Consider the following 26,894-nt stretch of genomic DNA (forward strand, 5'->3'; position numbering starts at 1 on the left):
ATTTCTGTGCCTTAGAACATTTCCATTGATACCTCCATATTATAATCCATTCCTCCTCTGTTATAACTATCCCTCCTTCCTTCTCCCATTTTGTTTTAATATAAGAAGTTGAGTGTGTTTTAAGGTTTAGCAAACAATTCTACTATGAAAATCTGATTTATATGCTTTTCTAAACAATTCTATTAAGCCTGTCCTTGTCTCAGCCACATTCTTCATTTTTATATTAACAAAATGTCGCATCTGCAAGTATCTATAAAAATCTTGTGTTTCTAATTAATGTTTCTCTTTAAGTACTTTAAAGCTGGCTAGTATATTATCTTCTATTAAATTACATAAAACTGTTATCCCCTTATCTATCCAATCCTTAAATCGAGTGTCTAGTCTGTTTGGTGTACACTCGGAGTCGTATGCACACCATTTAAGAGGCACAATTTCTTCTTTTAGTTTATATTCTGTTATAATAGATTTCCATACAGTTAGAGTGCAGTTTACCCATGGGTTATCAATAGTCTTAATGTATTCTTGTATATTACTATCGGCCAGGGTTGCCTGTATGGGGATCAATGATATTTTCTGCTCCATGTTTTTCCATTGAGCCTCGTAAAATGGATTACACCAGCATATTATGACTCCCATCTGTGCTGCAAAGTAATAATCTCTAAGGAAGGTAACCCCCTTTCTTTAGCTAACACTAATGTTTTAAAGCGAACTCTAGGTTTTTTACCTTGCCATATATATCTTGATAACATCTTGCCCCATTCGTTAAACTGATTTTGATTAATCATTATAGGTAGGGTCTGAAATAAGTAATAGTCTAGGCAAAATATTCATTTTGATAGCCGCAATATGTGAACTAAGACTAAAGAAAGGAATTAAATTCCATCCTTAATTTTTTTTATAGACAGGCAAATAGTTACATTCAAATAATTTTGTAAGATCTTTTGGCATGTTAATGCCAAGGTATTTGAAAGATTCTGTTTGCCATGCCAAAGGGTATCTGTTTTTAATTTCTATTGGTATTTTGTAATTATACGAAAGTAGCTGAGTTTTACCTATATTAATCTTATATCCTGATATCTGGCCAAATATTTCAAGCGACTGCATCAATTTTGGTAAGGAGTATGTTGGTTGCTCCATGTATATGAGAATATCATCTGCATAGCAAGCCAATTTGTGTTCTGTTCCTTTAAAATTAACTCCCCTAATATCCTCATTCTGTCTGATATATTGAACTAATGGTTCCAAATGTAGTGCAAAAAGTAATGGTGACCATGCACAACCCTGTTGTGAACCCCTTTCTAGAGTAAAGCGATTTTTTGATAAGTATCCATTGATTTTGATCCTCGCTGTGGGATTATTATATAGGGACTGTATAGTTTTTACAATTGTATCATTTAAACCAAATCTGTGTAAAACTCTGTGTAATAACCAGTTAACCGAATCAAATGCTTTTTCAGCGTCTATGCTTATCACAATAGCTTCAATGTTGTTTTTTTGTATATGATTCATGATGTGTAGTGTGCTTCGTATGTTATCTTGTGTTCGACGTTGTCTTATAAAACCTGTCTGATCATTATGTATCAGTATAGGCATTAATTCTTCCATTCGTTTTGCCATAATAGAAGTAAATAATCTATAGTCCACGTTAAGAACAGATATTGGTCTAAAGGATCCACATTCCATTTTATCCTTGCCTTCTTTTGGTATAGCTGATATTATCGCGTCCTTCCAACTAGGTGGTGTTTGTGCTTTTTTTAAAACCCAATTCAATGAAGGGAGTATGACAGGAATTATATCATTTTTAAACTCCTTATACCACTCTGCCGTATAACCGTCTGATCCGGGTGACTTACCTAATTTGAGTCTACTAATTGCAGTTTTTAATTCCTCTTCAGTTATATCAGTGGTCAACCTTTTATTTTGCTCTTCATTTAAAGTGGGTAATTCTAAAGAATTTAAGTAAGTGTCAGTTTGAGTCACATCTCCCCCTGGAACTCTAGAATATAAAGTTTTATAGAACACTTCAAAAGCTTCCTGAATTTCATTTTGCTTATTTTTTATCATTTTTGTTCTTGGGTCCCTAACTGTGAATTGTATTTTCTGCAGTTTTCTTCCTCAATTTCCATGCCAATATTTTCATAGCATTAGATCCACCTTCATAATACCTATGTTTTAAAAACATTACATTTTTCTTGCGTAGTCAAGTCATTAATTCTGTCCCTGACTTTCTTAATTTATTAGGGCTTTCCTGTAGCTCAAATAGTAGAGCATGGCGCTAGCAACGCCAGGATCATGGGTTCGATTCCCAGGGACAGCAAGAGCTGATAAAAATGTAAAAACTGTAACTTGAATGCAATGTAAGTCGCTTTGGATAAAAGCGTCTGCTAAATGCATAAATGTAAATGTAAATGTAAATGTAATTTCATTTAATGTATCTTGTACTAACCTCGATTTGTGATTCTTTTCTAATTTCCTTAGCTTGATATGCAGGTCATCTAATGTTTTATTTCTATTTTTTTTCTTGTATGAAGATATTGCTATAATTTTACCTCTCAAGACAGCCTTAAGAGTATCCCAGAAAATAGGAGGTGAGACCTCACCATTATCGTTAAATTCTAAATAGGCACTAATTTCTTCTTTAATTTGTTCCTTGAAACCGGGATCATTAAATAAACTTGAGTTTAGTTTCCATGTAGTGTTCTTTGGTTGCAGTTCAAAATCAATGGATAGATACAGGTGCATCTCAATAAATTAGAATGTCGTGGAAAAGTTAATTTATTTCAGTAATTCAACTCAAATTGTGAAACTTGAGTATCAAATAAATTCAATGCGCACAGACTGAAGCAGTTTAAGTCTTTGGTTCTTTTAATTGTGATGATTTTGTCTCACATTTAACAAAAACCCACCAATTCACTATCTCAACAAATTAGAATACTTCATAAGACCAATACAAAAACATTTTTAGTGAATTGTTGGCCTTCTGGAAAGTATGTTCATTTATGGCCCTTTTCCTGAAAACGTCTGAGCGTGGTGACTCTTGATGCACTGACTCCAGCTTCAGTCCACTCCTTGTGAAGCTTTCACAAGTGTTTGTATTCTCAAGCTTGCAGTCATCCCTGTTGCTTGTGCACCTTTTCCTACCCAATTTCTTCCTTCCAGTCAACTTTGCATTTAATATGCTTTGATACAGCACTCTGTAAACAGCCACACCTTTCAGTAATGACCTTCTGTGACTTACCCTCTTTGTGGAGGGCGTCAATGATCGTCTTCTGGATCATTGCCAAGTCAGCAGTCTTCTCCATTATTGTGGTTTCAAAGAACAAGAGATACCCGGAATTTATACTGTAGGGATGGTCATTTATTGAAAATCAAATGTAAATATTCTAATATTTTGAGATACTGATTTTTGACTTTCATGAGCTGTAAGCTCTAATCATCAAAATTAAAACAAAAAAAACCTTTTGAAATGTTTTACTTTACATGCAATGAATCTAAAATATATGAAAGTTTCACTTTTTGAAATAACTTACAAGAAAAAATGAACTTTTTCACGACATTCTAATTTATTGAGATGCACCTGTAGGTGCATGGTCACTTATCTCTACTGTTCCGATTCCACAAGTGTGTATTTTATCTTTATCTTTTCCAAATGTTATGAAATAGTCTATTCTGGTATATAAAGAATGGGGGGCAGAATAATGAGTATAATCTTTTCTATTAGGAAATAAATCTCTTCATATATCGATCAGACCAACGTCTTCAAAAAGTGTATTAACTTTCTTATATAGGGGCCTCTTGTAATAATTTTTCCCGTTAGGAGAGTCTAATTTTGGTTTCTAGTGTATATTTAAATCTCCCCCTCTGTTTCCATTGTCATGATACTAGTAATTTTCTGGAAGAAGCTAAAATCACTTCCTGGGGGCGCATATATATTTAAAAGGGTAACTGAATTCTCATATATTTTACCCTTTACTAGGATATATCTGCCCTCCTTGTCTCCCTTTTCCGATATTTTTTCAAAATTTAGTTTGTTTGAAATAAGAATAGCGACTCCCCTCCTATGCCCTGATTTATATGAAGAGTAAAACACACTAGAAAAGCCAAATTTCCTAAATTTTTCATGCTCTTTATCATTTAAATGAGTTTCCTGTAGGTATGCTATATGGGCTTACTCTTTCTTCATTTTAGATAAAACTTTATTACGTTTGATTGGATTCAACATCCCATTGACATTAAATGATATTATTTTAACTTTGTCTCTAACCATATTTATCTGAAGACTATGTGTTAATAAACTTAGCTAGATAGAACTTGGTCGATCCACTCCCTGAACATGAAAACATAAATAGCATGAAAACAAATAACAATGATATGATTCCAAGGTTGGGGTCTGAACAAATGCCCCTGAACTAAGCTAGAAGAAACATCTAGCTGTGGGGGGAAATCTCTATCCCAGATGGGTAGGGGGCCCCCATTGCAGCATCCAGAAAAATAAATGTAAAAGTCTGTGTACATTTTACCAAAATTACTACCTTGCATATTCCTCCCTTGTATGTATTCTCATTTAAGTAGGGGAGACGGATGTATACAGATAAATAGATATAAAAATAAACTTAAATAAAGAAAATTTCACATTATCGTATATATGCTTCTCAAACTGAAAATACCACCATCTCTTTCACGGTTTGCTTAGCTCACCGGAGCTTTGAAATTAGTCTAGATTTAGAGTTCCTCTGGGGGAGATAGGGGCCGTTTTCTGAAAACTTGCAACCTCTCTCTAATGTTCCTCTCGCGTTCTTCTTCAGTCCCCTGTTGTCTCAGTCCTCTCATCGTCTCCCAGGCCGTACGGGATAGCTGCTTAGTGAGGCTCTCTCTCGGTGTAATGACATTGATGGGCAATCCTCTGTCCTTCATATCTGCAGTCGCCTCCTCTGCCAATTGATACAGTCGCGTCCCGTCATCGTAAAACACCCGTAGTTTAGCTGGGAACGGGGTCTGGAAGTGTATCGGTTTCTGTTTTAATACCCATTTGGCTTCAGTGTATTCCTTGCATTTCTGTAGAATTGCCGGAGGGTAATCTTGGTCGAAGTAGATTGGTCTTTCATTCAGAAACACCTTCTTTCCCCAGGCTTTGCGCAGAATCTCTTCTTTGATTTTGTAGTGGTGGAATTTGATTATTATTGACCGTGGTCCATCTTCCCGGTTGCCAGTGGACTTCGGTGCAAGCGCCCGGTGAGCTCTCTCGATGCCAAGGTCTGTAGTTGGGGGATCTCCAGCTCATCCCGTAGTAACTTTTCCACAAACAGCGTCATTGATGCCCCCTCTGTTCCTTCAGGAACATTATAGATCCTTATATTCTCCCGTCGTGATCTTCCTTCTTGGTCAAGAAGTTTATTTTCTTGTTGGCTCATCACTTTTATCATCTTACTCATCACCTGTTCTACGTTTTGAACGCGGTCTACTTCTCCGATTCGCGTTTCTGCCTCCGCAATCTTTTGGTTAGCACTGGTGAGTTCGGTGATACTCTCATTTAGCTGTTGCTTTGTGTCTTTGCGAAAGTCCTTTATCTCCTCCAGAACTTTTGTCAAACTTGCTGCATCACTCGGATGAGTATTAGCATTAGCTTCACCATCTTGTGACTGCGCCAGAGAGCTGTTGCCTGTGTTTTCTTCGTTCACAGTTTCTCCAGCGGTGCATTTTTTGTTTCCATCTCTTCTCCCCATTCTTGCCCCACTTAGCGAAACAAAGTCGAGAGAAAGTTATATTTGATTATTTAGCGGAGCAAATAATCAGTTTTCCCGGAGGAGCTGTTGCTTAAGCTGCCATGCAGGAAGGTGACGTCACCGGAATCCTTTGATAACTTTTTAGATACCTTTCTTGACTGTTTATGTGACTTTGATTCAAGAATATAGCTGTAACGGGGCTGATGAGACGTGAGAGGTGCGGATCCAAGTGCAAGCTTTATTTAGAAACAAGGTCAAGATACAAGCAGGGTCAAACAACTGGCAAACAGGTATATAGAGGGCTAGACAAGAGAGGTAATCCAAAACGTGAGCAATAATCCAGGCAAGGCGCGAACAATATCCAAAGGGCAAGGCAGAGAGATAGTCCAGGTACACAGAAATAATCCAGGCAGGGCATGAACAGAGTCTGAACGGTGAGACAGGGGTAAATACAGGGAACGCAGACTAGAAAACAAGAAACAGGTTCCGTGTCGCAGCTAACACTAGGGGAGTGATAAACGCAAGACAATACTGGAACACGGAATGGCACGGTAAGGCAGCTAGCGCTTGAGGAGTGCTATACGCAGATCAATACTCGGCAAACTAGATCAGGATCTGAGTGTGTTTATATGGTGTGTGTGTAATAGCTCTCAGGTGAGCGTGTGATTGGTGACAGCTGTGTGATGATGACAGTTGTGTGTTCAGTGCAATGGATGGGAAATGCAGTCCAGTGTAATGGGCAACAGTCTGTGTGGTGCGAGAGTCAATATGAAGGAAGGACGACCTCTGATGGTGAGTGGACGGAAGACCATGAACCGGATTCTTGCCAGAAACTGGCAAGACAGACAATTCAAAAACAGACTCATTAAAGGAAACTGGACTGACAGACATTTCAGTGACTGAACCTGGACTAGCAGACAAAAATCAGGTTCTTTGGTGGAAACAGGACAGACATGGAGTGTATTAATGGTTTCTGAGTTTGTGACAGGCAGGGTTAAGAGTTCAACGGCGGGTCCTTGGGCTGTGACAAGGCTACTAGAGCCTACAGGGAGCTCGGGTAAGGTCTTTGGGGTCGTGACTGGACTAGTGGGGCAAAAAACAGATTCATAGATAGAAGTGGGACAAACACAAGGTTCAGCATCAGACACAATGCTTACATCGGGACCGACAGATAGTTCAAATTCATACTCAACAACAGCATTGAGACAAGACAGACAACTCAAGTTTGGATTCCTTGACGGAAACGGGCAGGACAGACAGTTCAAAACCAGATACATTTGATGAGACTAACCAGATGGACAGCTCAAAATCAGCCACCATGGCTGATTCAGAACAGGGCGAGAGTTCAGAGATGGCCTCCTTAGCCGTGACAAGACAGGGCGAGAGCTCACAGACGGCCTTCTTAGCCGTGACAGGACAGGGCGAGGATTCACAGACGGCCTCCTTAGCCGTGACAGGACAGAGCGAGAGTTCATAGACAGCCTTCATAGCCATGACCGGACAGGACAAGGATTCGTTGACTGCTTCCATGGCCGTGACAGAGCAAGACGAGAGTTGGTAAGTGGATACCACTGACACTTCCGAAGGTTCTGCAGCAGTCGCCGTTACCTCTGGAAGATCTACAACGGTAACAGTCTCCTCTACCGCAACTCGACAGGCTAAGAGAATATTGCTGGGCGCCACCACCATACAAGGGGCTGAGGCTTCTGGAGGTTCTGCAGCATGTGCCGCCACCTCGGGCAGTTCTAAGGTGGTGTAAGCAGCCCAAACACAACAAAGTGATTCCCATCATGGGAAGCACTTCGGACAGGGGAATTAGTTCAGGGACAGAAGGGCTGGAGTGAGTGGATTTGGGGATGCCTGCTGCGCATGCAGACACCAGCGGTAAATCCCTCACACTAGACATCAGACTGGGATACTGGAAGACTGACCTTGATGATCTGGGTGCAACAGACAGGGCATAACAGGACTCTGGCTGATCAACTGCAACGTGACGTGGTTCTGGATGGTCAGCGGTGACGTGAAAAGACTCTGGAAGATCCGCTGAGACGTGAAGAGACTCTGGAAGATCCGCTGAGACGTGAAGAGACTCTGGAAGATCCGCTGAGACGTGAAGACACTCTGGACGAACAGCTGTGATGTGACGGGACACATGACGATAGACTTTGATTTGACTGGACTTGTGATTGGCAGTAATGACATGACGGGGTGTTGTTGTGGCCGCCATTTTGTGAGTGAGCTCTGCTGTAGCCGCCATTATGTGAGCGCGCTCCGGTGCGGCCGCCATTTCAGTCAAGGATGCGGTGTCACGTTCTTCCTCCGTGAAACCCACAGTGAACAAAGAGCCAACAGTCAACAAAGCATAATCCATAAAATGAGCGAGTGATGAACGCGGACCCTCGCATCTAAGCTTAGACTTGAGCGGTTGTTTTGTGCCATCGCAGAAAATCTCGATTAAAATAATGTCCGGTAAATCCAAATAGTGTGCGATGGCTAAAAACTCTCTAATATGGTTTTCCAGTGATCGTGGGCCTTGTTTGAGGGCAAACAAAATTCTTGTGGTGTCTATACCTGACAAATATTCATTGAAAAAGCTGCTGGATCCTTGTACGGCCGAGTATTCTGTAACGGGGCTGATGAGACGTGAGACGTGCGGATCCAAGTGCAAGCTTTATTTAGAAACAAGGTCAAAATACAAGCAGGGTCGATATTTATATATATATATTAAGTTTATACCCATTGTTTGTTTCAAATATTGCACAAACTACATAATATGGTTATGGGCCTTAACAGTGATAAAGTCAGATCAAAGTAATATAGAAGTAATGCAAAAGTAGTCAGAATACATTACCTAATGTGTATAATTCAACAGTAAATGTTATAACTAGTGCTGTCAATCGATTAAAAAATTTAATCGCGTTAATCACAGTCATGGATGATTAATCGCAAATTTAAAATACTAGGATTTACCTGTAAATGTGTTGAAATAAAGATGAATGACAAACTAGTTTAAGGAAACAGAACCTTTCACACTTCCGCCAGGTATGAGACATAATCCTTATTATTCTTTTATCATTCTTTTGTTTTTATTCAGCCATTATCACCCTTTACACTGGCAATAAAATGTTTACCAAGCCACATCGCTTCAATCCCAGTATACATTTACCCAACTATTATCAAAAGTATTTCTAAATGAATACAACAAAACATTTCTTGCGACCTTACGTGAAGTATTATGACAAAATGCATTATGAAGAAGAATTGGACCTGTTCTGCAGCTGCATTAGAGCTAATGTGCTACAAGACAATTTATGAGATTAATAGTACACTTTTACTCAGAACTCACTTCAAACCACCAGCGAGTGTTTGTAATAACTTCCTTTTGCGATCACGTGGAATTTGGTCGTTTACTGTTGTTAAAATATGCTATTTATAGCCTTTGACGTCGCTGCACAAATTAGCATTTCAGATGTACACATTCAAAAAAATCACATACAGACCATATCCTATTGTAATCGTGTGTTTATTATCTAATATAATCTATAGTGGCTGTTATCATGTTTATTTCTGCTGTGTAAAAGCCTGTATGCTCTGCTGAAACTCACGTTGTTTGTGATGTTACAACCGCCTCTCCGTTCTTAAGTGGCCAGGGATACATTCAAAGTATAATACACATTAGTAAAAGGATCTCTATTTTCATTTTTATTTGTCTATATACACTTTGGGCGGCCGCAGTACATTATAAAAGTAGCCCAAAAAACCGCAACCCACGACTGTTTTTCCCGCGACTGTATTTTCAAAATAGCCCACTTGTGCCGTTACCCTGGCAACACTGGTTCGCTGAACCCTCATCACACAATGTTAGATAACCTTCCGCGCTGCGATGACGGGAAGAAGTTGGGGTCAAACCTTATCAAACGATTAATCTGCGTTAAAAAAATATTAACGCGTTAACATTTTTTGATTAATCGCATGCGTTAACGCGTTAACGTTGACACCCCTAGTTATAACTTCAATTTTTTTATCATGTAATCTGTAATCAGTAATGGAATAAATAAAAATAATAATTTGTGAGCAATCACTAAGTGATAATTTGTGAAGAGCAGCTCATGTGTTACAGCTCAGTCAGTTGAACTCACAGCAGCAGAAAGAAGCTGAACACTTCAAATATACTTTACAATGTGCTTCATGTGTGAGAGTCAAATATGATCTTACCTCAGTGTCTCCAGTTTACAGCGAGGATCCTCCAGTCCAGCACAGAAAAGTGTCACACCAGAATCTCCTAGTTTATTCTCAGACAGATCCAGTTCTCTCAGGTGTGAGGGGTTTGATCTCAGAGCTGAAGCCAGAGCAGCACAACCTTCATCTGTGACGCCACAATATCTCAACCTGTAGAGAACAATAACACTCTTCACTCTCTCATATCAGATCAGTTTAGCTGTGAATCCATTATGAAAGATAAAGTACAAACTTAAAGCACAAATCAATATGTTTGATGGATCATTGGACTGAGATCTAAAATGTCACAGAACACAAAACATGATCATAAAACATCCAAAGTCTCATTTAAGCAGAATAAATAATGTCTTATATGCACTATATGTATTTTATGCAAAATGTATCTTATACAAAATCTGTCTTAATTGATGACACTATTCACTACATAGCATGTGAGTAGTATTATATGGCCATGAAATGACAAAATATTTGATTGATGACCGACAGCTGTTGACCTTTGACCTTAGGGGATTAACTTTATGACCTTTTAATGATCGCAGCTGTGTTATGACATATGTTATGACAGGTGTTATGACACGTGTTTGTAATATATCATATTTATGTATCCTCATCTGTGAAATAAAAGAGTGGTTACATTGTTTGTTAATGCGCGGCAGCTGTTTGTGATATAGCATACCGGACCTCCAATTCGTAACGCGACGTGTTTGTAATATATCATATTTATACATCCTGAAATAAGAGAGCGGTTACATTGCTTGTTAATGTACAGCTGTTGTTTTTGGTATAGCATACCGGACCTCCAATTCGTAACGCAACATGTGTTTGTAATGCATCATCTTTATGTGTCCTCAAATAAGAGAGCGGTTACATTGTGCGTTAAAGTGTATCAGCAGTTTGTGGTATAGACCTTCGGCTCGTAACGCGACATGTGTTTAAATTGGACTGATGGGGCAGCAGGTGCTCTTATGTGGTGCCACGCTGTCCCATAGGTTTCGGTCAGCCTGCATGGATGTGAGAAAGAGATGTTGATTTAAGGACAATTTGAAAAATAAGTAAAAGAAAAACAATTTTAAGAGATAGTTCTTAAAATTCAAGGTGATTTATTGTTATAGCCAGTGCTGACAATACATTTTAGATGTGTGAAATTACATCACTAAAGGGGTCAATAATTGAGTAATAATGAGAGGAAAATAACTCACACACACACACACACACACACACACACACACACACAGGCAGATATACCAGACTAGAGGAAGCAGGGGATCCTCTCTCTCTCTCTCTCTCTCTCTCTCACACACACACACACACACACACACATTCTATTGGTTGTATTCTCAGCATTATAATAAAGAATTAAAAACTTAGCTTAAGGAATAAAATAAATATTGCAATAAAAAACTTTGAGTACAATGAAAATGACTTACATTTTCAGGGAGGTTGAGAAATTACGTCTTTACACATTGACAGCAGATCCTCAAATAAAAGGCTTGCAGATAGTTAGAAATTAGAAAGCTAAATTAGAAATTATCTGAGTGCAGAGTACTTTCCCATCGTTCAGTGAAATGAGAGGCAGGTGAGGGGGAGGTGGACCAGCTGTCACACACACACACACACACACACACACACGCTCAGGCAAACTATACCAGACTATAGGAACCAAGAGTCAAATATGGAAAATATGGGGATAAAAAATATTTGAAAAACATCACCGGTCATCTGGCAGCTGCTTGGCTTACTCCTTGATTAATTATAGAGGTTCAAACACTTACACTAGTTTTAGGCGACGCTAAAAATATAAAAATGTACATTTTTCCAGGAGCGGGAAAAGAGATTGTCGTGTTAGGGTTAGGATCAATTATAAATTTATAGATTATAAACACCAAATGGCATAAAATAAAATAATAAAATAATAAAATATATATATATTAGTAGGCCAAAGGATAAGGGCTATTGTCCCGGACAAGTCTGGACTTGCCACAGATGTAGTGATTTTAATTCTCCATCATTACCTACAGTAAACCTATCCATCACAGTAAACTTTCTACATTTATTTTTCATTAAAATTTTCAAAAACATAATTTTGTATAATTTATCATTTAAAAAGTTGTTATGCTCATGGAGACAAATTTTGCAGAGGTCAATCATTTGGACTATTACTACACATATGGTTTGGGGGACACTCCATACAGACGTAATTAATGTTTTGTTTTGTTTTGTTTTTTACTTTACAGATTCTAAACCTACCCATCACACAAACATTTCTGCACAAGATTCCATTTTTTATATAATTTTGTTTGTAAGCGATCTTAATTATGAGGACTCAAGAAATTTCATCATAAACCACATTTGCAATGTTATATCAGTCTAATACCCATGTTATTATACAAATTTGTGTTCTGAGAAATCATATAAACAAGTACACACATACATAAACATTTCAAGCTAAAAAGAGACTTCTCTCTATTTTAAAGAATATGGAAATAAATAAAATATATATTTATATATGACATCATAGTAACAAACATGTTACTCGAGCAAAGCAAGCCATTTATCATACATTTTAAACAAAAATTTTAGTTTTTCACTAACCACACATAAACGTTGTTTTCTCAATAACAAAAACACAAACATGTAGATTCATGCTGCTCACATATTATTGTAGCCCAGTTTGTAGCAAATACAGTATAATCAGACTTTAGCCATTATTATATTTTTAAGATACTGAAAAACACAAATGTCAGGGTATGTCAAAACTTACCCAATTCCCCAAAGACCCCATTTTAAATAAAACATTGTTTAGTATGTTTGTAAATATTTTAATTATAATGACTCAAGAAATATCCTCATAAACTGCATTTATGTAATTATAGCATTGTAAAACACATATAATCATACAATTGTCTTGATAAATCGTATAAACAAGTACAGACACAGCACACACACACACACACACTGACACCATTCAGAAAGGTCAACAGTCTAGGTATGCACTGAGCGCTAAAAGCTAGTTTTCCAACTTTTTCAAGTGCTCCATCTCCCCAAAATCATATATTGTTTTATACTTTTTAATGTAGCTTGGACATTTGAATAAAAGGTTGACAAATGTATCTTCATGACCGTTGTGTTTTGACACAATGTCATCAACCGATTCTCTTTAATTTATAAGATTTACTTTTATTATTTCTACAAAGGTTCATGCTACAGTACTTTTATCAGTCTAATAAATATACGGTCAATACATGATGAAACAATAATCGTGGTACCAAATAAGTTTTACACAATGTTTTTAAGAAAGGGGTGTTTTAAAATACAACTAAACCAGACGACGGATTATTTTTTTTTTCTTTACAAACCTAAGTTTCAAGTAATTTGCCCCTGAGGCGTTTCACATCCGAGCAGAATAGCTCTTATTTTTAAGTTCCAATACAGGGCTTCTTAAGAAGAACTTCTTAACTGAACAAAGAAAACGTATTTTTCACATTCATTCAACATATTTTTTAATATTTTGCACGAGTACCATGGGATCATGCCTTTTTAAAGGCTTGTCTGATGCTTTAGATGCATCAGAATGTGGATTTTTCAATATCCAACATGAAATGAAAGAGTTGTATCAGTTGTTTCAGCTGTTTATTACCATTTTCTTAGGTTATTATTATTATTTTATTCGCATATAGAATAGGTGTAGAATAACCTTATCGTCCATGCTTTTCCTTTACAGACCCCCATGCACAATTGTAAATTCAAGAGGCCTAGTTAGCACCATTTAATAAAAGCGCCACAATGCATTCAGAATACAGAAACCCCTCTCGATCTATTATGACCGGCGTTTTACTTAGTCAAATGATCAGGATTACGGATGATACTGTACACATTTTGTTTGTTGGACTGTTTATGTCACTACTATGACTGTAGGCGAGGCCTTCTCTCTCTCTGAGAGTCATCAGCATTCACTGTTTATATAAATAAATGAAAATTTCTCGAGAGTGTTTGACTAAGTCGTTATTTCTTTTAGGACGATTATTCATCTATTTGATGTGAGACCCCATTAAGTATCGACACAAAAATTATGGCGTGCTGTTTTACACTTACAACTGAATTGACATATCTTACCATTGTGCTCAAAGCTACACATTCAGTAAAGTTTGAGGTCTTGAAAAGGCTACAGACACAAAATATCAAGGCATTTTTTTAGTGCTCTCCATATAACTCACAAGTAAATATCATATGAATACAGAAAACCCACTCGTGATCATTTGGGTATATTTTTATAAGCGTTGTTTTAAATTACTTTTTCTTACGACACTACATCTAGAGTTCTTGCTCAGATGTGCACATTTTATTAAATCGTACTCGTTTCAACATTTCCGTTCGACATTAAAGCGTAGGTAATGTGATCACAATTAAGAAACATAACATTACACTACATGCCCTTGAAAAGGCTATAGACATAGTCGTTTATACAGGAAATATGTTTTCGCAACAGAAATATGTATCGGAATAACAAATACCTAATACTGAAATCCTCGCTTCTAAATTTGTTAAAGTTTTAATGCTGATTTTGATGGCCTACCCGCTAGCTGATACCGCTCTATACTTTTTCATTGTTTTTAGATGAAGACTATTCTCAGAATCTGGTCAATCACGTTGCGAGTGTTTGCAGGAAAATAAGAAAATAAAAGGATAGTCCTTCTACAAGAGATTGTTTAAACCGAGATTGTGATGTACTGTAGAGCATCTTTCTGGTCTGGCTACGAAGCGGCCGCAAGACACAAGGCCTCGACACGAAGAGCGAGTCTCTGTTACAACTATTACGTATAAAATGAAACGTCATGGATGCGCTATTTGCTTTGTATCGCGTCTCTAAACATGACTTTAATAAATAAATCACAGATGTCATGTAGTTAATTTAAGCGAGAGGAGGGATGATTTTGACCATTTTAGTCGGTCATTGAGTTTTAGGTCTGATCCAGGAAACAGCAGTACAACTGCGACTGCGCGTTGTCATGGTTGTCATAATAACCTGTTCTTTTTAAGAAAACATACGGAGCAATTTTAACATCTCTTCATTTTCACAATTGTAAATGTTTGTTTAGTTTAAATATTAGTTTAAGTCGGTTACATAGGTGTCATTCATGAAGCTTATATTTATTTTTAAATAATTATGATAGAGTTACAAGTCTCGGTTGGTTGGGTGAAAACTTGACAGTAAAAGTGTCAGGGACTAGAGTGTTACTCAAACAGTCCGCCGTGTTATCTTTTAATAATTCTATTTTATTGCATGTTACTAAGACAAATTCTGTAACACTGATCATAAACATGTTGAAACTAATATAAGCGTGCAAATCTGTAATATAGCCTAACGATACAGCAGACTGATCCCTGCTAAGTCGCCTAAAATTGCTTTTTCATCGCCTTGCACTATGAAACCGGAGCAATTTTATGTTTCCACGACTTGGATCATTCTTTCTGTTTGAATTCGTTTAGGCCAGTTTCGCCATTCTTATCTCATTTTCCCATCTAATTGTAATTGCTAGGCCTCGCGGTTTGTTTCCTAGTTTTTGCTATCGTGTTAACGAGCTCTTTGTTCGTATGCAGCTGTATTTTTGTGAATTTGCTTGATTTAATAAAATATGCTTTAAACCTCATCTTCATTCGAGACATGTCCATTATATTATTACATTATCCTAGTTTATATCAGATATAAGATACAAGATCATTTCTTAATAATTCTTTTCCGTTTTCTTTTTATTCAGTTGACTAAAAAAATAAAAAACCTTCTCAGAGGTTCTCACAAACGACTTGAGTTTACTCTTGCACAGTTTGGAAGAACAACCGGTGATAATGCACGATAAAACAGTTAAAGTGGACGTTTTATGACTGTTGAAGGCGCCATGTCCTTGGTTGTTTCACACCTACAGGCCCTACCTACATTCAGAATTTGGTATTTAAATAAGGTTTAGAGGCCACAGAGTTAACCGGAGAAGACATTGCGGTCTCCTGTTACAATGGCTGCTGTTGTTCCAAACAGTCCTGAAACATCTAGAAGAATGATGTGTGTAACACCACCAAGAAGTTCTGTTGAAATGAGAGAGGAGCTGACTTTAGCACCGAGGAAAAATCAAGGGAAGAGCCTAAGAAAGGTTCTCATTGAAGATGAAGATATCGTGAAACAAGATTTCACCGTGTCTTGTGATCGTGTGGGGAGATTTGTGTTTGACAAAGAGTTGCAGATTGTGAAACTCTACGTTTTGGAATCTTACGATGAATATACACCCGAATGCTCCTACCTGCTTTTGACCGCCATAGACTGGACATACTTCTACAATCAAATTTGGAGAAACTTTATTATGGATGAAAACATTTGGTACAATTTCCAGTGGGATGGTTCGATGCCTGGCATGACGTATAATGCGAGCAAGCCGCCAGACTACATATCCATATCATCCTGTTGGAACAAAACACTTCATGACCAAAATTATCTTATGCTGGTAAATAAACGTCGGGAGGACTCGGAAACAAACGTTTTGTCTCAAAGCAGCGATGAGTCTGAATCTGATGAGGATGATCGAGACTGGCCTCTTCCTGAGGTCAACCCTTTCGAATGCTTTTTCATAAACTCATAAACTTTTTCTGTTGAATAAAAATTATTTTTATTCAATTGATTTAAAAAATATATATTTGTAAAATTGCTCATTTGTAAGTCGCTTCAGAAAAAAGGCTAAATGATTAAATCCAAAAACTGAACTCGGAGAAAAGGACCTTTTATTTATCAACCTTTTATTTTGAACAATATATTGTTGAATATATATATATATATATATATATATATATATATATTTACACATTGAAGTAGTGAAAAAAATGATCAAATTGCTGTTACAAACAGTGGTCTAGCCAACAAAGAAAATCTCTTAAGGCCAGTATGTTTTGCTGTAATATGAAATCGACAAGCGTTCCAACAATTTCACATATCATGGATTCAAAATTTTTTGAAACCAGCGCCACGCATAAATCTGTTACACACGTACACAGACAGAGAACTTCATTAATTTCTATCTGATCCCCACGTTCAGTCATCATATCCAGAATTTTTCTGGTGGATACACAGATTGGCTCTTTGCTGTAAATAAACATGCCAGTCAAATCAGGCCAAGGGTTATTTTTCAAGCTTCTCACAACATCCATTTCGTTCTTGAGATTTTTCACACGCTTGGTATCCCCCGTACAATCATGATTCGGATCGCAAGCATGCTCGATGACCATTTGCATCAGTTTGATCATCTGTCCTCGGTAATACGGTTTGAACGTAGAGTCTATGAAGCCAATCACGTGACACGTTTTCCCCGCGGGGCAGCCGCACCTCAGCTGATCATCCGCAGCGGCGTCAGAACTCCGGCTGTGCTCCATCGGCTTTTGCGTGGCGTCAGACATCCTTTTCAGAATTCAGTTCTTTCCAAGAGATAAACTTTGTCTCCTAATCGATATAGAGCGTTGTCGCCGTTTCCTAGAATGCAGATCGACTGTTTTAATCCACGACGGTCCAGGCCTTGTGCAATTCCAATTTCGGCTTCAATTTCCGGTTTATGGTTCAGATCCGCGAAGCCTTGTTAATTGAAAAATTGCAGAGTGCTCAGACAAATTGGATTGTTGGAGCTGATTCTGTTGGTCCATATACTGTAGATAATGTTTTGATCAACAAGATGTTGCAGTAGCTCTGTTGACCGTGCTGTCAGGATCTAGGAAAGTACACAATGACTGTAGAGTTTATCCAGAACAGCAGCTCTTTGCTCACAGGGGATGTAGTATAGCCGTGGTCATGAGGATCTTCTGTATTGCGGCGTAAATTCGAGCGAAATAAATTGTTGGGGATGTGGTTTTTACGTTTCGGCTGTTGGTGGGTTGGTTGTTGAGATGAGGGTGTTGCCCTCAAGGGGCCTGTTTAGGGATTTGCTTCGATCGGCGAAACCTCGCAATTTTACAAATATATATTTTTTTAAATCAATTGAATAAAAATAATTTTTATTCAACAGAAAAAGTTTATGAGATAACTCTGTCATTTATTAGGATTTTTGTTGGTATTGTATTAAGGCTTGGGGAAACTCAACCCAATAGCCAATTATTAAACGATTAAACATACAGCAAGGAACACATAGATGGGTGAGTAAACGCTGAAAAAGAAACATTACAATATCATAGTTCAGCTTTTGATTATACCGAATACACAATTATACTGAATACACAGCCTGATTATTCGGTTTAAAATAAATTGAACTTGACTGAAACAGCTCGTCTATCTTTGAAAAAATGGTGTTTAACACAGGTACGTCGCTTTGCTCGAAATATAGACTCTTTTTGCAGCATTCGAAAGGGTTGACCTCAGGAAGAGGCCAGTCTCGATCATACTCATCAGATTCAGACTCATCGCTGCTTTGAGACAAAACGTTTGAGTCCTCCCGACGTTTATTTACCAGCATGAGGTATAATGCGGCTTGCTCGCATTATACCTCATGCCAGGCATCGAACCATCCCATTGGAAATTGTACCAAATGTTTTCATCCATAATAAAGTTTCTCCAAATTTGATTGTAGAAGTATGTCCAGTCTATGGCGGTCAAAAGCAGGTAGGAGCATTCGGGTGTATATTCATCGTAAGATTCCAAAACGTAGAGTTTCACAATCTGCAACTCTTTGTCAAACACAAATCTCCCCACACGATCACAAGACACGGTGAAATCTTGTTTCACGATATCTTCATCTTCAATGAGAACCTTTCTTAGGCTCTTCCCTTGATTTTTCCTCGGTGCTAAAGTCAGCTCCTCTCTCATTTCAACAGAACTTCTTGGTGGTGTTACACACATCATTCTTCTAGATGTTTCAGGACTGTTTGGAACAACAGCAGCCATTGTAACAGGAGACCGCAATGTCTTCTCCGGTTAACTCTGTGGCCTCTAAACCTTATTTAAATACCAAATTCTGAATGTAGGTAGGGCCTGTAGGTGTGAAACAACCAAGGACATGGCGCCTTCAACAGTCATAAAACGTCCACTTTAACTGTTTTATCGTGCATTATCACCGGTTGTTCTTCCAAACTGTGCAAGAGTAAACTCAAGTCGTTTGTGAGAACCTCTGAGAAGGTTTTTTATTTTTTAGTCAATTGAATAAAAAGAAAACGGAAAAGAATTATTAAGAAATGATCTTGTATCTTATATCTGATATAAACTAGGATAATGTAATAATATAACGGACATGTCTCGAATGAAGATGAGGTTTAAAGCATATTTTATTAAATCAAGCAAATTCACAAAAATACAGCTGCATACGAACAAAGAGCTCGTTAACACGATAGCAAAAACTAGGAAACAAACCGCGAGGCCTAGCAATTACAATTAGATGGGAAAATGAGATAAGAATGGCGAAACTGGCCTAAACGAATTCAAACAGAAAGAATGATCCAAGTCGTGGAAACATAAAATTGTTCCGGTTTCATAGTGCAAGGCGATGAAAAAGCAATTTTAGGCGTACTTAGCAGGGATCAGTCTGCTGTATCGTTAGGCTATATTACAGATTTGCACGTTTATATTCGTTTCAACATGTTTATGATCAGTGTTACAGAATTTGTCTTAGTAACATGCAATAAAATAGAATTATTAAAAGATAACACGGCGGACTGTTTGAGTAACACTCTAGTCCCTGACACTTTTACTGTCAAGTTTTCACCCAACCAACCGAGACTTGTAACTCTATCATAATTATTTAAAAAATAAATATAAGCTTCATGAATGACACCTATGTAACCGACTTAAACTAATATTTAAACTAAACAAACATTTACAATTGTGAAAAATGAAGAGATGTTAAAAATTGCTCCGTATGTTTTCTTAAAAAAGAACAGGTTATTATGACAACCATGACAACGCGCAGTCGCAGTTGTACTGCTGTTTCCTGGATCAGACCTAAAACTCAATGACCGACTAAAATGGTCAAAATCATCCCTCCTCTCGCTTAAATTAACTACATGACATCTGTGATTTATTTATTAAAGTCATGTTTAGAGACGCGTACAAAGCAAATAGCGCATCCATGACGTTTCATTTTATACGTAATAGTTGTAACAGAGACTCGCTCTTCGTGTCGAGGCCTTGTGTCTTGCGGCCGCTTCGTAGCCAGACCAGAAAGATGCTCTACAGTACATCACAATCTCGGTTTAAACAATCTCTTGTAGAAGGACTATCCTTTTATTTTCTTATTTTCCTGCAAACACTCGCAACGTGATTGACCAGATTCTGAGAATAGTCTTCATCTAAAAACAATGAAAAAGTATAGAGCGGTATCAGCTAGCGGGTAGGCCATCAAAATCAGCATTAAAACTTTAACAAATTTAGAAGCGAGGATTTCAGTATTAGGTATTTGTTATTCCGATACATATTTCTGTTGCGAAAACATATTTCCTGTATAAACGACTATGTCTATAGCCTTTTCAAGGGCATGTAGTGTAATGTTATGTTTCTTAATTGTGATCACATTACCTACGCTTTAATGTCGAACGGAAATGTTGAAACGAGTACGACGAATAAAATGTGCACATCTGAGCAAGAACTCTAGATGTAGTGTCGTAAGAAAAAAGTAATTTAAAACAACGCTTATAAAAATATACCCAAATGATCACGAGTGGGTTTTCTGTATTCATATGATATTTACTTGTGAGTTATATGGAGAGCACTAAAAAAATGCCTTGATATTTTGTGTCTGTAGCCTTTTCAAGACCTCAAACTTTACTGAATGTGTAGCTTTGAGCACAATGGTAAGATATGTCAATTCAGTTGTAAGTGTAAAACAGCACGCCATAATTTTTGTGTCGATACTTAATGGGGTCTCACATCAAAGATGAATAATCGTCCTAAAAAGAAATAACGACTTAGTCAAACACTCTCGAGAAATTTTCATTTATTTATATAAACCGTGAATGCTGATGACTCTCAGAGAGAGAGAAGGCCTCGCCTACAGTCATAGTAGTGACATAAACAGTCCAACAAACAAAATGTGTACAGTATCATCCGTAATCCTGATCATTTGACTAAGTAAAACGCCGGTCATAATAGATCGAGAGGGGGTTTCTGTATTCTGAATGCATTGTGGCGCTTTTATTAAATGGTGCTAACTAGGCCTCTTGAATTTACAATTGTGCATGGGGGTCTGTAAAGGGGAAAAGCATGGACGATAAGGTTATTCTACACCTATTCTATATGCGAATAAAATAATAATAATAACCTAAGAAAATGGTAATAAACAGCTGAAACAACTGATACAACTCTTTCATTTCATGTTGGATATTGAAAAAATCCACATTCTGATGCATCTAAAGCATCAGACAAGCCTTTAAAAAAAGGCATGATCCCATGGTACTCGTGCAAAATATTAAAAAATATGTTGAATGAATGTGAAAAATACGTTTTCTTTGTTCAGTTAAGAAGTTCTTCTTAAGAAGCCCTGTATTGGAACTTAAAAAATAAGAGCTATTCCGCTCGGATGTGAAACGCCTCAGGGGCAAATTACTTGAAACTTAGGTTTGTAAAGAAAAAAAAAATAATCCGTCGTCTGGTTTAGTTGTATTTTAAAACACCCCTTTCTTAAAAACATTGTGTAAAACTTATTTGGTACCACGATTATTGTTTCATCATGTATTGACCGTATATTTATTAGACTGATAAAAGTACTGTAGCATGAACCTTTGTAGAAATAATAAAAGTAAATCTTATAAATTAAAGAGAATCGGTTGATGACATTGTGTCAAAACACAACGGTCATGAAGATACATTTTTCAACCTTTTATTCAAATGTCCAAGCTACATTAAAAAGTATAAAATGGACAATATATGATTTTGGGGAGATGGAGCACTTGAAAAAGTTGGAAAACTAGCTTTTAGCGCTCAGTGCATACCTAGACTGTTGACCTTTCTGAATGGTGTGTGTGTGTGTGTGTGTGTGTGTGTGTGCTGTGTCTGTACTTGTTTATACGATTTATCAAGACAATTGTATGATTATATGTGTTTTACAATGCTATAATTACATAAATGCAGTTTATGAGGATATTTCTTGAGTCATTATAATTAAAATATTTACAAACATACTAAACAATGTTTTATTTAAAATGGGGTCTTTGGGGAATTGGGTAAGTTTTGACATACCCTGACATTTGTGTTTTTCAGTATCTTAAAAATATAATAATGGCTAAAGTCTGATTATACTGTATTTGCCACAAACTGGGCTACAATAATATGTGAGCAGCATGAATCTACATGTTTGTGTTTTTGTTATTGAGAAAACAACGTTTATGTGTGGTTAGTGAAAAACTAAAATTTTTGTTTAAAATGTATGATAAATGGCTTGCTTTGCTCGAGTAACATGTTTGTTACTATATTTTATTTATTTCCATATTCTTTAAAATAGAGAGAAGTCTCTTTTTAGCTTGAAATGTTTATGTATGTGTGTACTTGTTTATATGATTTCTCAGAACACAAATTTGTATAATAACATGGGTATTAGACTGATATAACATTGCAAATGTGGTTTGAAATTTCTCTTAAAAATGGAATCGTGTGCAGAAATTTTTGTGTGATGGGTAGGTCTAGAATTAAAGTAGTCTAGAAGTAAAAAACAAAACAAGACATTAATTACATCTGTATGGAGTGTCCCACAAACCATATGTGTAGTAATAGTCCAAATGATTGACCTCTGCAAAATTTGTCTCCATGAGCATAACAACTTTTTAAATTATAAATTATACAAAATTATGTTTTTGAAAATTTTAATGAAAAATAAATGTTCATTTGTTTTTCAGAAAGTTTACTGCGATGGATAGGTTTACTGTAGGTAATGATGGAGAATTAAAATTACTACATCTATGGCAAGTCCAGACATGTCCGGGGCAATAGTCCTTATCCTTTGGCCTACTTATATATGTATATATATATATATATATATATATATATATATATATATATATATATATATATATATATTTTTGCCATTTGGTGTTTATAATCTATAAATTTATAATTGATCCTAACCCTAACACGACAATCTCTTTTCCTGCTCCTGGAAAAATGTACATTTTTATATTTTTAGCGTCGCCTAAAACTAGTGTAAGTGTTTGAACCTCTATAATTAATCAAGGAGTAAGCCAAGCAGCTGCCAGATGACCGGTGATGTTTTTCAAATATTTTTTATCCCCATATTTTCCATATTTGACTCTTGGTTCCTATAGTCTGGTATAGTTTGCCTGAGCGTGTGTGTGTGTGTGTGTGTGTGTGTGACAGCTGGTCCACCTCCCCCTCACCTGCCTCTCATTTCACTGAACGATGGGAAAGTACTCTGCACTCAGATAATTTCTAATTTAGCTTTCTAATTTCTAACTATCTGCAAGCCTTTTATTTGAGGATCTGCTGTCAATGTGTAAAGACGAGAGAGAGAGAGAGAGAGAGAGAGAGAGAGAGGATCCCCTGGTTCCTCTAGTCTGGTATATCTGCCTGTGTGTGTGTGTGTGTGTGTGTGTGTGTGAGAGTTATTTTCCTCTCATTATTACTCAATTATTGACCCCTTTAGTGATGTAATTTTACACATCTAAAATGTATTGTCAGCACTGGCTATAACAATAAATCACCTTGAATTTTAAGAACTATCTCTTTCTTTTACTTATTTTTCAAATTGTCCTTAAATCAACATCTCTTTCTCACATCCATGCAGGCTGACCGAAACCTATGGGACAGCGTGACACCACATAAGAGCACCTGCTGCCCCATCAGTCCAATTTAAACACATGTCGCGTTACGAGCCGAAGGTCTATACCACAAACTGCTGATACACTTTAACGCACAATGTAATCGCTCTCTCTTATTTGAGGACACATAAAGATGATGCATTACAAACACATGTTGCGTTACGAATTGGAGGTCCGGTATGCTATACCAAAAACAACAGCTGTACATTAACAAGCAATGTAACCGCTCTCTTATTTCAGGATGTATAAATATGATATATTACAAACACATGTCGCGTTACGAATTGGAGGTCCGGTATGCTATATCACAAACAGCTGCCGCATTAACAAACAATGTAACCACTCTCTTATTTCACAGATGAGGATACATAAATATGATATATTACAAACACGTGTCATAACACCTGTCATAACATATGTCATAACACAGCTGCGATCATTAAAAGGTCATAAAGTTAATACCTAAGGTCAAAGGTCAACAGCTGTCGGTCATCAATCAAATATTTTGTCATTCCATGGCCATATAATACTACTCATGTGTGTGTCATATTTGATCTTACCTCAGTTTCTCCAGTTTACAGTGAGGATTCTGTAGTGCATCAGAAAGCAGCTTCACTGAATATCTTAGTTTATTCTCAGACAGATCCAGTTCTCTCAGGTGTGAGGGGTTTGATCTCAGAGCTGAAGCCAGAGCAGCACAACCTTCATCTGTGACGCCACAATCACTCAACCTGTAGAGAACAATAACACACTCTTCACTCTCTCAAACATGGTCATAAAACATCTAAATTTAACCTATTTAAATATAACATAAGCTAATTTGCATGGAGCTGATATTGATAGTGTGTGTGTGTGTGTGTGTGTGTGTGTGCGCACTTGTAAAGCTATCTTTGTGAGGACCGGTTTGAGTTTTAGACCATCGGAGTGAGGACAATCTTGTAAAGTGAGGACATTTTGGCCGGTCCTCACTTTCTGGGACCCATTTAAAGGCCTGTTTGTGGGTCAAGACTTGGTTTTAGGGGTCAGGTTATAATTGGGTAAAGGGTAGGTTTAGGGTAAGGGTTTGGGTGAGGCACTTAGTTCTGAAGGTTAGGGTCAGGAGCTTGAGATTGCATTGTGTCAATGTATGTCCTCACAAAGATAGCTATACAGAATTGTGTGCACGCGCACGTTTTTGTGACAAATGAGGACATAAATTTGTATTATCACAAGGGTATGACAGGTATTACAAGGAGAAGGTGACTTTTCAGGACATTACCCCATGTCCCCACTTTTCAAAACGCTTATAAATCACACAGAATGGAGTGTATTGAAAATCTGAAATAGCAGAAAGTTTCCTGTAAGGTGTAGATTTAGGTGTAGGGTTGGTGTAGGGCAATAACACAGAGTTTGTACAGTATAAAAACCATTACGCCTATGGGATGTCCCCACTTTTCACAAAAACAAACGTGTGTGTGTGTGTGTGTGTGCGTGTGTGTGTTTACACCACATGTGTCAAACTCTGCTCCTGGAGGGCCACTGTCCTGCAGAGTTTTGCTCCAACCATCTTCACAAAGACCTGCCTGGATGTTACTAGTAATCCTGAAGATCTAGACTGCGTTGTGCGGAGAGTGGAAGCTAAAGCGCAGGACATGGAGGCACCAGCGCAATCAATTGCATTTCAATTGCAAACTTACGCTGTAATCTTTGCTCATAAAGGTAAGAGTAATACATAATTCTAAACTGTAAAGGGTCTACTTTTATTTGTGTGCACTCACAATATCAACAAAACGTTGTGCTTTTAAGAAAACAATGATGCGCTTTCTGCTGTCTCGTCTTGAACAGGAGCGCTTCACAAAAATGAAGCTCTCTGCTGCTGCAGGACTCTAAATACCTCTAAACACCGTTGAGCCGTTCTTCACAGTCGTGGCACGGCCTTGTGTTATTTCCACCAACGCAGCAATTTTTGATGGATGTCTAAAATATAAAAATAAGGAGAAGCCTAAAACAGGCCCGAGGCCCGGCCCGTGTCTGAACTATGGCGTGAAAATTGGCCCGATCAAAGCCCGGCCCTAGGGACGTAAAAAAGTTGGGGCCGTCAGGCCCGGGCTGAAATGCAGGGCTCTAGCGTTCCCCTCGGTAGAAATCACGTTTCCCCCTCGGGGGCTGAACTGAACTAAAAGCATGACCACTCAGGAAATCAACATAAAATGTCAGTTATCCTATTTCTAGCTTTAACCAATCCCTTGTCTTTGCTTTAACTGACCTTCTCTTGCTTTCGTTTCGTTCCCTCTCTTGTAGAACTTGTCCAGGATACAGTTATTTGCAAAGAAATGGGCTATCTAATGTTTTTAGGCATGAAAAATTATTAAGATCATAAAAATATAGAAGCAAAATGTTTTCATAAAGCAGTTATGGTAGCTACGTCAGTAGCGCGAGAGGGTGCGTCTGTATAGAAACACTCAAAAAAGGTAGAAATTAAACTTAGCATTTACATACATTATATAAAAAAAAGAGAGCTTTATATCATTTTTACGATTTTTAATGAAATAGGAATTTTGAATAATGAAAATTAGTTTGTTAGTGTAGTTCGAACCATTATAGAAGAAACCGCATTTTCCGTATTTCATTTCTGGGTTAAAAAACGAAAAATGAATGGACGCAAAAGTACACGGACCAACTTCAAGGTCCCATACTGTCAAAACTGAAATTTCCTGGCTTTTTTCATGATAACTGAGGTTTAGGGGCTATGTAACTACCATATAAGTTTCAAAACAGTCAGTCCACAGTAAAATGCACACAGCCTGCATAAAGTAGCTGTGCCTTTTCACAAGCCCTGTGACTTCCGTAAAAAGGTGACGTCTGAACTACTTAGTCACCGCCTTCAGTCACCACCCCGAGCACCGAGCACTGCCCACCGTCCCACCCTCCTTTTGCCAAACCCCCAGACAGCATTGCATCCATGCCATTGTTGAGCAACAACAACACGGAAACAAGTCGAAAAGGTTAACTTTAACCCGACGAAACCAGATCGGCCAACCTGTAACATTACACTCTCACTCAAAGGATGGACGATCTGACAGGATTGTTACTATGAGGTGGATCACGTCTTAACATGTATAGTAAAGCCAAACTCACCGTGTCTATCTAGTCATGATGAAGATGTACATTTCA

General features: G+C 37.5%; 1 protein-coding gene across 3 annotated transcripts in view; it reads right to left on the bottom strand.

Annotated features, from left to right (window-relative positions):
- The window catches only part of LOC131541729 (NACHT, LRR and PYD domains-containing protein 12-like), a 66,925-nt gene that overhangs the window by 11,222 nt on the left and 28,809 nt on the right, over positions 1-26,894 (bottom strand). For all 3 annotated transcript variants that reach the window (XM_058777662.1, XM_058777663.1, XM_058777664.1), the window contains 2 exons: positions 24,302-24,472; positions 9,939-10,112 (listed from right to left, as the gene is read on the bottom strand). In XM_058777662.1, coding sequence (XP_058633645.1) covers positions 9,939-10,112; positions 24,302-24,472 — 345 coding nt within the window. The remainder of the gene's footprint in view (positions 1-9,938; positions 10,113-24,301; positions 24,473-26,894) is intronic.

This window comes from Onychostoma macrolepis, chromosome 05 (assembly GCF_012432095.1).
Source record: "Onychostoma macrolepis isolate SWU-2019 chromosome 05, ASM1243209v1, whole genome shotgun sequence".
NCBI classification, from domain to species: Eukaryota; Metazoa; Chordata; class Actinopteri; order Cypriniformes; family Cyprinidae; genus Onychostoma; species Onychostoma macrolepis.